Source organism: Fukomys damarensis, unplaced genomic scaffold, assembly GCF_012274545.1.
Source record: "Fukomys damarensis isolate Sample0158 unplaced genomic scaffold, DMR_v1.0_HiC HiC_scaffold_27, whole genome shotgun sequence".
Classification (NCBI taxonomy): Eukaryota; Metazoa; Chordata; class Mammalia; order Rodentia; family Bathyergidae; genus Fukomys; species Fukomys damarensis.
In genome coordinates, this window is record NW_022900939.1 from 33,927,657 (window position 1) to 33,942,265 (window position 14,609).

At 42.6% G+C, this 14,609-nt stretch overlaps 1 protein-coding gene across 2 annotated transcripts in view; it reads right to left on the bottom strand.

Moving 5' to 3' along the window:
* Slc17a5 (solute carrier family 17 member 5) overlaps positions 1-14,609 on the bottom strand; it is a 38,358-nt gene extending 23,749 nt beyond the window's left edge. The window contains exons 1-6 of one of the 2 annotated variants that reach the window (XM_033756476.1): positions 14,531-14,609; positions 13,813-14,009; positions 11,588-11,821; positions 9,050-9,137; positions 6,919-7,005; positions 5,861-5,979 (exon numbers count right to left, since the gene is read on the bottom strand). In XM_033756476.1, coding sequence (XP_033612367.1) covers positions 5,861-5,979; positions 6,919-7,005; positions 9,050-9,137; positions 11,588-11,821; positions 13,813-14,009; positions 14,531-14,555 — 750 coding nt within the window. In that variant the 5' untranslated portion in view covers positions 14,556-14,609. The remainder of the gene's footprint in view (positions 1-5,860; positions 5,980-6,918; positions 7,006-9,049; positions 9,138-11,587; positions 11,822-13,812; positions 14,010-14,530) is intronic. The other variant, XM_010641127.3, reaches the window with a different exon arrangement.

A 14,609-nucleotide genomic window follows, 5' to 3' on the forward strand; every position in this document is an offset into this window, starting at 1 on the left:
AAAAAAAAAAAAAAAAAAAAAAAAAAAAAAAGACTGGAAGTTCTAATTATTACAGATAACTAATTGCTTTTAATGTGGGAGGGAATATGGTATAGGGAGGGAGAATATATTTTCCCCATCCGAGAAAAAAAAAGTTTTCATGCCGCTTTATTTTTAAAATACCCAGCTAGGGCCAGGGATTTAGCTCAGTGGTTCTGCTGCCTGCCTTGCAAGTGAAAGGTCCTGAGTTTGATCCCTGGTACAAAACAAACAAAAAAAAAACCCAAAAAAACATTCCACCTAAACTATCTGATGATGTGAAATTCAGAGTCCAAGCTAACAAAGGCGAAGGTGAGTGGGGGTGTAACTGCCAGCTAGAGAAACAGTACAAAACAGAACAACGGTGCGCAGAGCCACCCAGCCAATCCAAAGTAGGTGAGAGTCTACTCAAGGCACCAAAGTCAGCTGCAAACCCTCACTACGGCCAGGAAAGCACATTCTACATCCCTTCTCCCCTTGTTCCATTTCTACCTTCACCCTGGAGACAGCGGACCTGCAACTTCGGAAGAGAAACAGGAGTGCGAGTTGCCGGGCGTGGTGGCTCACACCTGTAATCCCAGCACTGGAGAGGCTGAGGCAGGAGGATCGCTGTGAGTTCCAGCCTGGGCTACATAGTGAGTTCCAGTTCAGTCTCAACTACATAGTGAGACCCTGTCTCAAACAACCAAAAAAAAAAAAGTGTGAGTGAGACTATCCCTGTAGCCGACTGGATCTCTCCCCGGCCTGCCACGGCTGCTGCAGGGTGTAAGGGGAAAAGTCTCTTTCAGATGACATTTTCTTATCCCCCGTTTTTTTTGAGAAAAAAAAAATTTCAAGAGGAGATGGATAAGCTTTCTAGTTTTAGTGTTTGTAAAAAACAAGCTATTTTGTTTCGTTTTCTGCAAAACTTCATTCTTCCCATCAGCCAGCACACACTCCTGACAACAGAGAAGGAACAGGTGCTCAGCCTTCTGGGAGTGACGGATCTGTACACAACACCGCCAGTGTCTTCTGTGGAGTTATACAAGCAATCCACACTGCAGGAAAACCCGTCTTCCGAAGGAAGGTCATTCCCAGAGTTTCTAGTGAAAGCCAGAGCTCGTATTATACAGATTACTAACTTTGTCCAGTGAGCCCTTTCTGAGGTGTCACCAGCAGGGAAATAAAACAGAAGCTTTCTTGTGACTTGTTTCCTCATTAACAAGGAGCCACAATGAACCAATGTAAAGTGAAGCCAAAAACAAAATCAAAACAAGGGGTCAGAAGGTACACATGTGTAAGGAAATGGTGAAGACCAAAACAATTCACACAAAATTTTTCATTTGTAAATCAGACCGTGAACAAACTTCCTCATCGCCTACAACTCTTAAATCTCATTGCCCTTAAAATCTCAAGGAGCACTCAAATCACCGCGAACCAACCATCCTTGCCTAAGAAGGCTTCCAAAAAAGCACTACTCCAGTGATTTTCAGGGCTGAGGGACAGCTTTCTGCCGAGACCACGGGGAGCTATGATTTTAGAGGCTGGCTGTGCTTTTTCAACCCTAGGCCTTGCCTTCAAAAGAGCCTCTTGTGGGAAGTATCCCGTCAGAACAAGTAACTTCTTCCAGCCTCACAAACCAGACGTTCCATTGATAAATAAGGAATCTCAGGTTCCACCGCACAAAAACACACTTGGTCGAAGTGCAGGTTTCTGCCATCAGCCTGGGACTTTCCTCTCGGTGCACTGACAGCCCCGAGTCACAGCCAGAGACCTGGAGCAGGGCAGCCCCTTCCCCCGGAGCCCGCCTCGCCCTGAGCGTGCACAGCTAAGGGCCGCACGGAGCTTAGGAGGGGACCAGGACCCAGCAGCTTCCGCTCGTCAGAGACCCCAGCTGCTGCGCTTCTGGGCGCACCGCCCCCTGCTTGCTGACCGCAGCTTCTTTGCCAGGCGCCTTCCAGGCACTTGAGTTCTGCCACCAGCGGGAAAGGAAAGATCAGGCCCTGTCTGCCCTACCTGCGTCCTCCCAGCCAGGCCACTCGGGGAGCGAGACGCCACCAGAGGGGGGGCAACCTGCTCCCTAGGCAGGTCCAAGCCTGGACAGACGACCTAAAAGCAAGCACCTTCCTCTTCTCGCCAGTACACGGGGGCTGCCTTTACAGATCTAGCCCCTTCTGGAGAAAAATTAATATTTTACAATCCCATAAGTAGCGCCAAATCCAGAGCAAAACACTGGCCCTTGTAAGCTCTCCCCTAAGCCATCCAGCCCAAGTCTACACTGACACAAGCCCTTCCAGACGGTCCCCGAGCGCCCCCTGGTGGGCTTTCCTCCTAGGGCAGCCAGCCCCGGCCTTGGCTTGAAGACGCAGGGCTCGGGACAGCTCCCGCGAGAAGCGAACCACCTGCGCCCACACTTGCCCCCTGCAGGCCACGTTCCACGGTGGGTCTCCATCCACAGGCTCGGAGAAACCACTCCTTCTTTCCCCTCCTTTATTTAAGTTCTCAGTTCCCGTGAAGAACCTAACTTCTCAAAAAAAAAAAAAAAAAAGTTCAAAGCATGAATGAAGGGGTCAGGGATGTAGCTCGGTGGCACCGCATCTGCCTGGCAAGTGCAATGCCCTGAGTTCAATTCCCGGTACCGAGAAAAACCAAAAAACAAAAACAAAAAAACAGTACAGGAGATGCTGCACATTTCTCAGAGCCAAGACTTAAAGATTGAGCTCCATGGAACACATCATCATTATTTTTTTCACCATTATTATTAATTTTTGTACCAGGGATCGAACTCAGGATGCACTTGCGAGGCAGGCCACAGTACCACTGAGCTAAATCCCCAGCCCTCATTTTTTGACACAGGGTCTCAACTCAGGCAGGATCCTCCTGCTTCAGCCTTCTATGTGCTGGGACTACAGGTGTGTGCTCTCACATCATTATTTTATAATGTTTCAACTACATAATTTCCTTTAAGATAGAACACTGGGGTTTAATGAAAACTAATCCTACCAATTCCTCTTGTTTCTGAAAATTATATTTTCTGAAGCACATTGAAAACCACTTAGGTTTGGATATTAGATTAAGACATAGCAAGGTTCAGAAAGCTTTTTTGTTTTGTTTGCTGTTTTTTTGAGACAGGGTCTCATTATGTAGTTCAGGCTGTAATTCATAGTGAGTCTTGAACTTACTATGTGGCCCAGGGTGGCCTCAAACTCAGTGATCCTCCTGCCTCAGCCTCCTGATTGCTGGGATTACAGAAATGTGCCACAAGTGGCTGAGAAAGATTTTTGTTTTCTTTTAATATAAATAAGGACTGGGGATGTAGCTCAGTGGTGCTGCTGCCTGCCTCACAAGCTCAAGGGCCTAAGTTTGATCCTCAGTGCAGAAAAAAAAAAAAATCTAAATAGGTCAGGGATGTAGCTCAATGGTGCTGCACCTTGCCTGGCAAGAGAAAGTTTGATCCCCAGTACTGGAAAAAAAATCTAAATATACTAAGAAACATCATAAACTCATAATAGTAACAGTAAAAATGAAGTATTACAGCTACTAACTGTCAATCCTGAAAAACATGGCAAAACATCAAATTTTATCTACTTATGGGATAGGGACTCATCTGATTAGAATTATGGTGATACTAAACTATTTTTTTACCTTCTTTTTTTTTTTGGTACCAAAGATTGAACTTGGGCCCTTGTGCTTGGAAGGGAGGCAGCAGAACCACTGAGCCAAACCCCTGGCTAACCTTTTTTGTTTTGAAACTAAACTTTTAAAGGAATTCTCTTTATTACATTGCTGATTTCTTTTTTCACATTTGTCAGCCTTTGAAAAAAGGCCAAGAGAGTCCATATTTCCTAAAGTTCAGCAGCTTGTAGAGACATATGAGGCAAAAATTTAAAATTCAGAAAGAAATGTCAATGAATAAATTTTTAGTTATTGCCTAGTTACACGATGCATTCAAATTTTACATAACAATCATAGTAACAATGGGCAACAGACATTTTACGTGAAATATTTAATGTTGTTAAGCCACTAACATGACGTGGAAGGCAGAAGAATGCGACAAAAGCCAGGCATGGTAGTGCTCACCTGTAATCCCAGCACTCAGGAGGCTGAGGCAGGAGGACTGTTGTGGGTTCGAGGCTGGCCTGTGCCACATAGTGAGTTCAAAGCCAGCCTGGAATACACAGTGAGATTGTGTCAAAAAAGAAAACAAAGGCCGGGGATTTAGCTCGCCTGCCTTGCAAGCACAAAGGCCAGAGTTCAATCCCCGGTACCAAAGAAAAAAGAAAAAAAAAGACAGAAAACAAAACCCAAACAAACAAACAAATCCAAAGAATGCTTGCATTTAAAATTTTTCATAATCTTATGTTCTTTCACTTTACCCAAAAGGCAAATATTGTTTATGGCGTGAGAATCTGCTGCACTGAATGATAACAGGGAATGAGGGTCAAGCCCACAGCCTGGTACTCCTGGGCCAGCGATCTGCTAGGCGTCCTCCTGCCTTAGCCTCTGAGCAGCTGGGAATACAGGTTTACACCACCTGGCCCAGACACTGGTCAGTTTACTAACAATAAATGATTACGAGGTAGTTGTACAATTCTTTTAGATACCACATTTCATTTTCTACTAACTAAAAAAGGAAAAACCAAAGTAAAACTCACTTGATAATGACTGCTCTAAAAGGTTTAAAATAACTGCATTGTTTGGTGCTGGGGATTGAGTCGATGGTCGTGTGCAAGCTAGGCAAGCGCTCTACCACAGAGCCCCAGGACATCTTTTTTTTTTTGGTCTTTTTGAGACAGTCCTGCTATGCAGTTCAGGCTTTTGAACTATGTAGTCCAGGCTGGCCTTGAACTTGAGGCGATGCTCCTGCCTCACCCTCCTGAGTGCTGGGATTACAGGTGTGCACCACCACACTAGGCTAAAACTACTTTAGCCCTTTTATTGCCCCCCGCTTTTGAGACAGGGTCTCGCTCTACAGTTCAGGCTATCTTTGAACTCACTGTGTAGCTCAGGTTGGCCTCCAACTCATGGCAATCCTCCTGCCTCAGTCTCCTGAGTGCTGAAGCAGGAGGATCACTGTGAGTTCGAGATCAGCCTGGGCTACATAGTGAGTTCCAGGTCAGTCTCAACTACACAGTGAGACCCTGCCTCAAAAAACCACACACAAAAAAAAAAGACTTTAAAAAGTAATTTTTCATAGTTTTAATCTAGAAAGATTGGAATTCTTCAGACAGTATTTTGTACATTTATTTCATTTGCCTATTCTACTTTGTTTAAGGAAATAAGAAATATCTATTTTATTTTTATGTATATGTATAGTTATTTATTTATTTGGTCTTTAGAGACAAGATCTCACTGAGTACTCCACACTGGCCTCAAACTCAGGGCCCTTCTCTCTTAGCCTCCCGAACACTGTGATTATTGGCGGTGTCACTTGCTGGGCTGACATATCTACCTAAAAAACTGGTATCTTAATTTTTTTTTTGAGACAAGGTGTTGCTGTGTAGCCTAGGCTGGCCTCAAACTTGAGATGATCCTCCTGCCTCAGCCTCCTGAGTGTTGGGAGTACAGGAGTGTTCCACCACGCCTGGCTGATATCTTAATTTTTTTTTTTTTTTTGGTAATGGGGATCAAACTCTGGCCCTTGTGCTTTCGAGGCAGGTGACAGAACCACTGAGCTAAATCCTTGGCCCTGGTATCTTAATTCTGAAGGGAAAAAGTTCCAATTTTTTTTTTCAAGGGCTGGGGATTTAGCTCAGTGGTTCTGCCATCTGCTTTGCAAGTACAAGGTCCCGAGTTCAATCTCCAGTACCAAAAAAATAAATAAAAAACACAATTTTTTTTTCAATATGTGCCAAGTCCATACCTGACTTTTTAATGATGAAGCGATGTATTCCTTTTCATAACTGGAGATTGTCTTGTGTGTTTCTGGTGTATCACTAACTCTCCAGGTCCACAAAATAAACCACAATATTCCAAGTATACCTTTAAATAGAAAAATAAAAGTTAAATAAAATTAGAATTATCAACTGATTTTTACAGGTCATGACAAAATTATGTAACTATAAATTCACTATAAATTAAATTTAATTTCAAATTTCACTTTAATGGAAGAATTGCTATAATTGTATTACTTCCTATATTTTGTTTTGTTTTTTTGCGGTACCGGGAATCAAACTTGGGTCCTTGTGCTTGAGAGGCAGGTAGCGGAACCACTGAGCTAAATCCCTGGCCCACTTCCTATGTATTTTGAAGAAAACTTTTAACCACATGGATGTCTATAGGGAAATCTACAATGCAAATCTTTTGAAAATAAATTTCTACAATCTATGTATTTCTATAGGCATTTGCTCTGTTTTTAAAATTATATACAAAATGCCAATGTGAAAATCTAATTTATTAATTTTTGTATTATCATGCCATGAATGTGAAACATACCATGATACTAAAAAAAAAAAAAAATTCAAACAAGTGAGAGTATCCTACTTGCTTGAAAATATTCTCAAGTCACACATTTTTTTTTCTTTTTTCTGAGATACAGTCTCACTATGTAGTTCAGGCTGGCCTTGAACTCATGGTAATCCTCCTGCCTCAGCCTTCCGAGTGCTGGGATTAAGGTGTGCCCCACCATGCACAGCTAAAACACACATTTTTCTAATACTGAAGACAGTAACTTCTGACACTGAAGTCCATGATTCAACAGCTGTTCCTACTGAGAAATATTCCAAGACTAACATCAGGCCTTAACTCGATGGATCCTTTTAACCACATCAACCTGAAAAACAGGTTGTCAGTCTCTTAGAACCTTGTGGTTAGGGGACAATTACCTCGGTGCGTCAGACTTTATACCTTTGGCTAATTATTATACTACTATTACAGGTTTTATCTGTTACATAAGAATTTAGGCTAAAAATTTAAACTTACCAAAAAAATAGAAGACATAAGTCCAATTCATATAGTAGCAAATTATTCCAGAAAGAGGAAGTGAAATCACTGTTCCAAGCTGTGCTCCTACAACAACACAAGACTTCATAAGCTTTGGAAGGAGATAACACAGCAGGATGGGTCTGTCGCTTCGAGAGGATGGGGCCGGGTGCAGCTCAGCACAGGGCACTTGCCTCGCACATGAGGCCCTGGGTTCTATAACGAGTACTGCACAACACAGATAAATAAACGGACAAATAAACGGCCTAGGGAACAGGTGACAAGGAACAAAAAAATCTACTAACATACAACAGAGTTAAATTAGTCACATGTAAATGTAAGCAATACATTCTCTCAAGGGATTATTTTCTAGAGAACCTGAAATAGGTAAAATATACACATTGATATGCAGTTCCATCCTTTACAACTAGGCAGCCGTTTATGAATCAGGAGGCACCAGTCACCAGGGCAGACTCCTTACAATGGGGAAGAGCGTCAAAGTCAGTCTCGAAGTCTGAAAACTATAGCTTATTACAGCAGACTTGCTGAAATAGGAATGAAGCCTATCTTACAACAATTGCTTCAGGCACATAAACAATAAAATAAAGCATTTTGACTGTCAATGTGGGACCTCTTAGTAAATGCAATGGGAGCTAAACTGATGAATCAGATATTATTTGTAGTCATGAGCTTCAGACTTAGAAAGCGGTGTTAAGGGAGTGTCAGGAAGTATTAAGTGTCAGAGCCATACGGAGTTCAAAGGCGGGATATTCGATTCTTTCTTTTTTCTGTTTTTGTGTTGGGGGGATCAAACTCAGGACCTTGCACTCCCGAGGGAGGTGTGGGTGCCACTGGGCCAAATCCCCAGCCCATGGGAGATATTATTTCTGACCTCCAGAGGTGAGGAGAAGACATAAGCTCTAGTGGCATCCAGATTTTCACAAAAGGGAAGACTTGCCCCAAAGAAATAAGGTGAGAAAGAAGACACACAGGTAGTGCACAGGATAAGCAAGGCAGCAGAAAACAGTGGATTTGGGAACTTTACTTGGGTGAAGAAAAAAAGAATAGAAAATTAAGGTTAAAAACACCAGGCTGAAGGGTTAGCTGACTCAATGCCAGGCACTAGGAGTCAGGTCCTGGGTGAGGGGCAGTGAAGTGGCGCAGGCTAAAACATCTCGAGCCCTAGGAACTTAGACTTTCTTTAGCACAGACAGAGGGCACTGCTTTGGAATTCAGCGTCAGATTGTCATGTCAATCTCTTCACAGCTCCAAGTGCGATCTTAAAATTAAAACAGGATCCAGTCTCTCACTTGATTAAAAATTTCTATTGTCTCCCCATTGTATTTTTGGGAAAATATATACATTCCTTTAAGGTTTGATACAGTCTGATTCTTGTCTAGTTCTCTAATCTCAGGCCACGACCTTTTCTCCTTATGTCCTGGCCTCCTGGGTGCTCTCTCATTTCTGTGGCCTGTTATCTTATCCCCTGCCTGAGAGCACTTACGTATGTTGTTCTGGGGTCTGGGATGCTCTTCTCTCTGCTCTGCCCTTTGCTTTGTTCTTCTCCTTTGGATTTTAGCTTCTAAGTCACCACAGACAGGCCTTTCTCAAATCAGCTGAGTGGAAAATTTTCCACTCAGTCAATGGAAGAAAGACCAGAAGCTCTTCCATGATCTGGTAAAATGTAATTTACACCCACAAAGCTCATGTTACCTAATCCATAGCTCAAAATGATGCCAAAGAAATGCATAGAAAAGAAAATGAATGAAGAGAGGAGTTGAGAGTCATGATACGCTCATAACAATAAAATCAGAAATCACAATTAAGGGACAACAGTGCTTCATTTTCCAGCTACTGATTTTTCAAAATACATTAAAGACAACATACTTTGCATAAATAGTGGCAAATGGGAAAGACAATATTAAGTCAATTAAGACAGATTACTACATACTACTGAAGCAAAAGGAAAAATTTATAATAAAGATGACCCCCCCCACACCTCCAAGTTTATTTTCTTCCCAAAGAAACACCCAATACTGCATGATTCTGCCTGGCAGGCACTTCTCCCCCAAGATTAGCAAATACACAACAAATTACAGCAAAAACTCTGCGAGAAGAACGGTTCCCTTACCTGCGTACGAGATGCTGAGAAGCTTGCTTCTTTCGAGAGGGGGCGCCCAAGAAGACCACATGGCGTGCATGGCGGGAAAGGTAACACCCTGGGCGAGGGGATGTTTTGGATGAAATACAAGGCAGCGCATGTTAATGCTTTAGATGAAATTGAGCATTTTGTTTCAAAAGTTTTTTTTTTTTGATAAGAATCAAACCAGATTCAGGCTCCACGAAGTGAAATGTCTTTATGGTGTTAAGTGAAAACACTTTTCAACGAAGTGCTTTCAAAATGGACAAAGACTTATGGGTTTTTGAATGGGCATGGGGACTGCGAGGTAAGGGTTACAGTAACCCTGAAAGAATGCTCCGAGTGGTGACACCAAGGGACCATTTTCAAGGTTTATTGTACTCGTTCCCTTGATTAATGGCCTAGACGTAATGTGGATATGGCCCTTTTTAAGTTTTAAAAACACTGAGCCCCCATGTGCTTTGCTACTTTCTGCCTGCCCTGAACTGTTCTCTTGGGACGCTGCCGTGTGCCACTCTGCCTTGGGGCCAGCTGATTGTTGACTGAAACCTCTACAAACTGTGAGCTAAATTAACTTTTCTCCTTTAAAAAGTAAAAATAAACATGCTGAGCTAGAACTCTGGAGGTTATCAGAACTGTGAAGAGGATGAACTCAGGGAGAGCGTTGCTTGGGGAAGGCCGACTGCTCACGGGGACAGGAAACAGGGCACAGGGGCTGGAGGGGGCGCTGCAGAGAGAAGGGAGGAAGGTTCTGGAAGTTTCAGGTCAGCAGATGCGCAGTCCCCCGGCTGCTCACTGGCCTCCTACCTCAGGAAGACTAGTGAGTCCTCCACAGTTCCTTACGTGTCAGACAGAGGTAGGTACTACTCCCTGTTTTGCACGATTGTTGTAAAGATAAATGGCAGCTATTTTTATTGAGAGAAGAAAATACATGCCTTAATAATTTGTGCTTTCAGCTGATTCTGCCAAAAACAAAAAAGGAAGAAAGAAATACCAGTGGAAGATTTAGATTACATGGAAAATCTGTGTCATGGAGTGTTCACGGGCAAATTATTATAGAACACAACTGAGGATGCTTGGAAATGCTCACAGAGATTATGTCTTAGGGTTTTATTTACAAAACCTGAGGGTTAATGCAGGTATGTCACTAAGTTGGGATTAAAGACACTGACCTAAGTTCATGGATGAGGCATGCGATACATATCTGAAGATGGAGAAAAAGGAGAGAACCTGAGTCTAAACACGACTTATATTCTATTTAGAAATGCCAGGTGTTGTGGTGGAGTCCTGTAATCCCAGCGCTGGGGAGGCCGAGGCAGGAGAATCATCATAGGTTTGAGGCCAGCCTGGGTTACACAGGGATTTCAAGGCCACCCTGAACTACATGGTGAAACCCTGCCCCACCCCCATCAAATATTCTATTTAGAAATAAGCTGGTCCCCTAATATAACAGTAGAAAAGCAAGCAATATGCCATGTTAAACCTGCAGTGGCATAAACACACAGGAAACTAAGATACAAGAATATATTCAGCAAGGAAATTCAACAGTTGTATAAGAGAAAATATACAACAAAATAAATGCATTTTACTCAGGTAAGAAAAAAAGAAACTGGTAATACAAGGGTAATTTTTACTTTGTAATTAGATTTGTATTGCTAAACACAAAAAAGAGCTCTCATTCAGAGGCGTGACAGAACTTTAAGTAGTTCTTGGAAAATCTTAAAGTATCTAGCAAACATTATCACAGATAAGCCTTGTATCCACCTGTGGCTGAGGACGGGCAGGTATTTTAGTCACCATTTTAAAAATGATAGAGCTGTGTTCCAGAGGTTTGGTCGTTAGATACGTGGCACTACTATTTCAGCTCTGATTTGCTGTCACCAACTGTGCTTTCCAACACAGCACAACGCAATGCCATCTAACACACCTTCGTGCTCTATTCCATAACAAAAGGCAGCCATATTGCCTGGTTGTCTAAAGGGAATGCAAGACAAAAATAAATCTGGGCCTGGGTTTCAAAGACAGGAGTTCAAAGTTACAAAGGAAAGGAGATTGTTATTCAAAGATGGAGGTATACAAAAGAGAAATAGAGAGGGAAAGATAAGAATTTAAAAATTTGATTTTCAGTACTGGGATTGAACTCAGGGCCTTCACAGTGAGCTACACTCCAGGCTTTTTTTTTTCTTTCTTCATTTTTTGAGACAGAGTGTTGCTAAATCCTAAACTGCCCAGGCTGGACTGGAACTTGTGATCCTCCTGCCTCAGCCACCCAGAGTGCTGGAATCATAGGTGAGCGCCACCACGACCTGCCTACTTCTGGCCAACCTTTGTTCCGACCTGTTACTGTCCACTGTTTCTTTCTGGCTCGTATTCACACTAAAGAATTAAATGAAATCTTTTTTTCCCCCCAGTACTGGGGATCGAACTCAGACCTTGCACTTGTGAGTCAGGCGCAATGCTACTGAGCTAAATCTTCAGCCCAAGAATTACACCTTTAAGTAGAGGGAAACAAGGGGCAGACAAAGTTACCTCCCCTAGACCTTCCAGTGCTCTGAGCACGATGAGTGACACGGCTCCTAGGTCCGCAGCAAGGGGCGTCAGCAGCGTGAAGAGAGAGGTACCGAGGATCCCGTATCCTAGCAGCAGCTTTCCCCCTACTTTGCTCGCAAAATAGCCTCCAGGAATCTGTGTGATGATGTAGCCATAGAAAAAAGCACCGAGAATCCATCCTTGAGTTTCTGCATCCCATGGGTACCTTTTGCCCTGGAAAAAGCACAAGGAAAGATCAGTTCTTTCAGACTTTGACTGAACAGTTCCTTTCCTTTCGTGAGGAAAGTACACATAAATGAAACTGGGGAAACATTACTTGAATCCAGGGAGTGCTGGGCTGCATCCCCAGTCCTCTTATTTATTTTTGGTTTGTTCTGAGACAGGGTCTTGCTATGCAGTTCAGGAGTTCAGGCTGTCTTTGAACTCATCACAATCCTCCTGCCTCAGCCTCCTAAGTGTTGGGATCACAGGGATGCACCACTATGCCTGGCCCCAGTTCTTTTACAATTTTAAGGTAGGATTTCTTTCCCTAGGTTGCCCAGTCTGGCCTCAAATTCGTGGTCCTCCTGTCTTGGCCTCTCAAGTGATTGGGATTACTAAGGTTTGTCACCACATCGAGCAGAACCAGTTTTTGCTTGAAAAACACACACATTTTCTAGTAGGTGGATGAGTTATCACAATTCAGACAAGCAGTTTCTGTAAGTGGAAAGGAACTGAAAGTCAGACTTCACCAAGACTTGCTATTTCATTAAACTAGAGGATGAGCTGTTAACCAAGAAGGCTCAAACAAGAGCCCCAGGCATAATCTGAAAGCTATTAAACAAGAACTATAGTGACTGAGCCATGGTTCAAAACCTGGCCTGGGCTTGAGCCTAGGTGGATCACTTACTGGGTGTGGGATCTGGGAAGACTAAACGAAAAAGGCACACAAAACAAGCCCTGCTGCACTGTAAGTGCCGACTTTATGTTGGCGATGAGCATGCATAAACACAGATATCTCAGATCACACACTTGAACAAGCATGGACTACTACACAAGAGCAAGAATTTAAACTAAGCCATAAACTTCACGTGAGAGACCTGTCTTTTAATCGGCAGCAGCAAAAGTCAGATACTAACAGACTTCTAGTGTCTGGTCTGTACAGCTGAGGTCTGTAGTGCATGGAGTTGTACAAACAAGACACTGTCACGAGCATTCCAGGACTTCCTTGTACTGCCTTCACCTGGGAGAGGAAGGTAAGCGGCTGACTCAACAAATACACTCGTCAAAGGGAAACACACCAAGCAAACCACTGTGCATCCGGTTTGTAGTTTACCTGTAGAATTCTAGGTTTCATGAATTGTCCAGCAGTGTTGCTCAGGTAGGTCATAGATTGGAGTGGAGAAATCAGGTGATGCCTACCCAAACATGTTGTTCAGCAACATTGTTAATGTTAGATAAAGCAGTGTAAAATACTGCAAGTGCGCAAAACTCAACTCTAAACAAATGAACATGCATTTTTCAATTCCTCTATAACACAAGTCAGGCAAGATGACTTAAAAGTAAGCTAGAAAAAACCCAGTAACTTAGGTTAGGCATATTCATTTATTTATTTTAAATTAATTAATTTTTTTTGGAGACAGGGTCTGTGTAGTTCAGGCTGACCTTGAATTTACTATGTAGCCAAGGCTGGACTTGAATTCACGGAGATCCTCCTGCCTCAGCCTACTGAATGCTTGGATCACAGGTGTGAACCATCACACTTGGTTAGGCCATGTTTAAATTCTGGAAAAGAACGTCCTAAGAAACCGACTAGTTTTTATTTTTCATCCTGCCTCTGAGATTACCTAAACTCTCCTATAGCTGTAACCCTGTAAGTGTAAGAACAACTGAATAACAGTCCTATAAAAACTATTTAACAATATTCAAAACAATCTAATTTTCTGATATGCTGAACAAGTTTTTCCAAATTCTTTTCAAGGATGGTGTAATTACGGAAGGAATTGAAGAACTACTGATCAAACAGATCAAGGAGTATGATAGCCCAGCCACAGTAGTTATGACTATGTTACTATTCCACCAGTCCCTGGGAGAACACAAAGAATGTGACCCAGAGAACACAAAAATGCATGTTTTGGTTTCTTCTGGTGGAAGAGACTCTAATGTTTTTACTTGGAAGCATTTTAGGGTTAGCTAAGATTGTCTGCTTAAAAAGTAGCACCTACCGTTTGATTACGAGGAACTTTCACAAGACTTGAATGGTCTGCACATTCCTTGGAAGTTCTATTGTCTGCTACAGTTGTATTTGAATCTACCATTTCCACCAACGCGACACTCAGGTTCACACGTAAGACATAGAGAACGAAGAAACCCAAAAAGGACAATATTGCTAAGTTGTAACGAGCAGAGCAGCACGCTGGAGCTGAAATAAAGATCGCAAGAAAATGTTAAAGAACAAATTGGGTAATGTTGTCTAAATCACGGAACAGCTGACTTTTTAGAAGCACACAAATTAATAATCATGACTATTTTCTGGGCCTCACCTCAGATTAAGCATATCTAAAAAGATTCCTCAAAGAGAATGTGTTCTCTGTATGTGTAGTTTTGACAAAAATTTTAAATGTGAGAGCCTGATCTGTAAGGCAGCTTATAAAACATGGAGGTAGTAGCTGCATCATCTTTGCTCAGAAAAACCTCTGTTCAGAGTCAATGAATTCCTTATCCCGGTCAGCTTGCAAAAGTATAGCACGGGACAAACAGGTAAAGGGGTTTAACGGCATTGCTGGTCCTAAAAAACGACCTAAATCAAAGCCAGTAAGTATGTGAGTGCTTACGCCACCTGCATGACTGACAACAGGACGGCAGAATCTCACTGTAAATGTATAGCACAGAAAATAATTATCAAAGAACAGGGTACAAAACCCCTCTAAATGAAGCTCTTACCTTGAAGAATATCCTCGGAGGCCATGATTAATACTGAAGGCGCTTCTAACCCTAATGTTTCTAAGAACCCAGAGGCAGC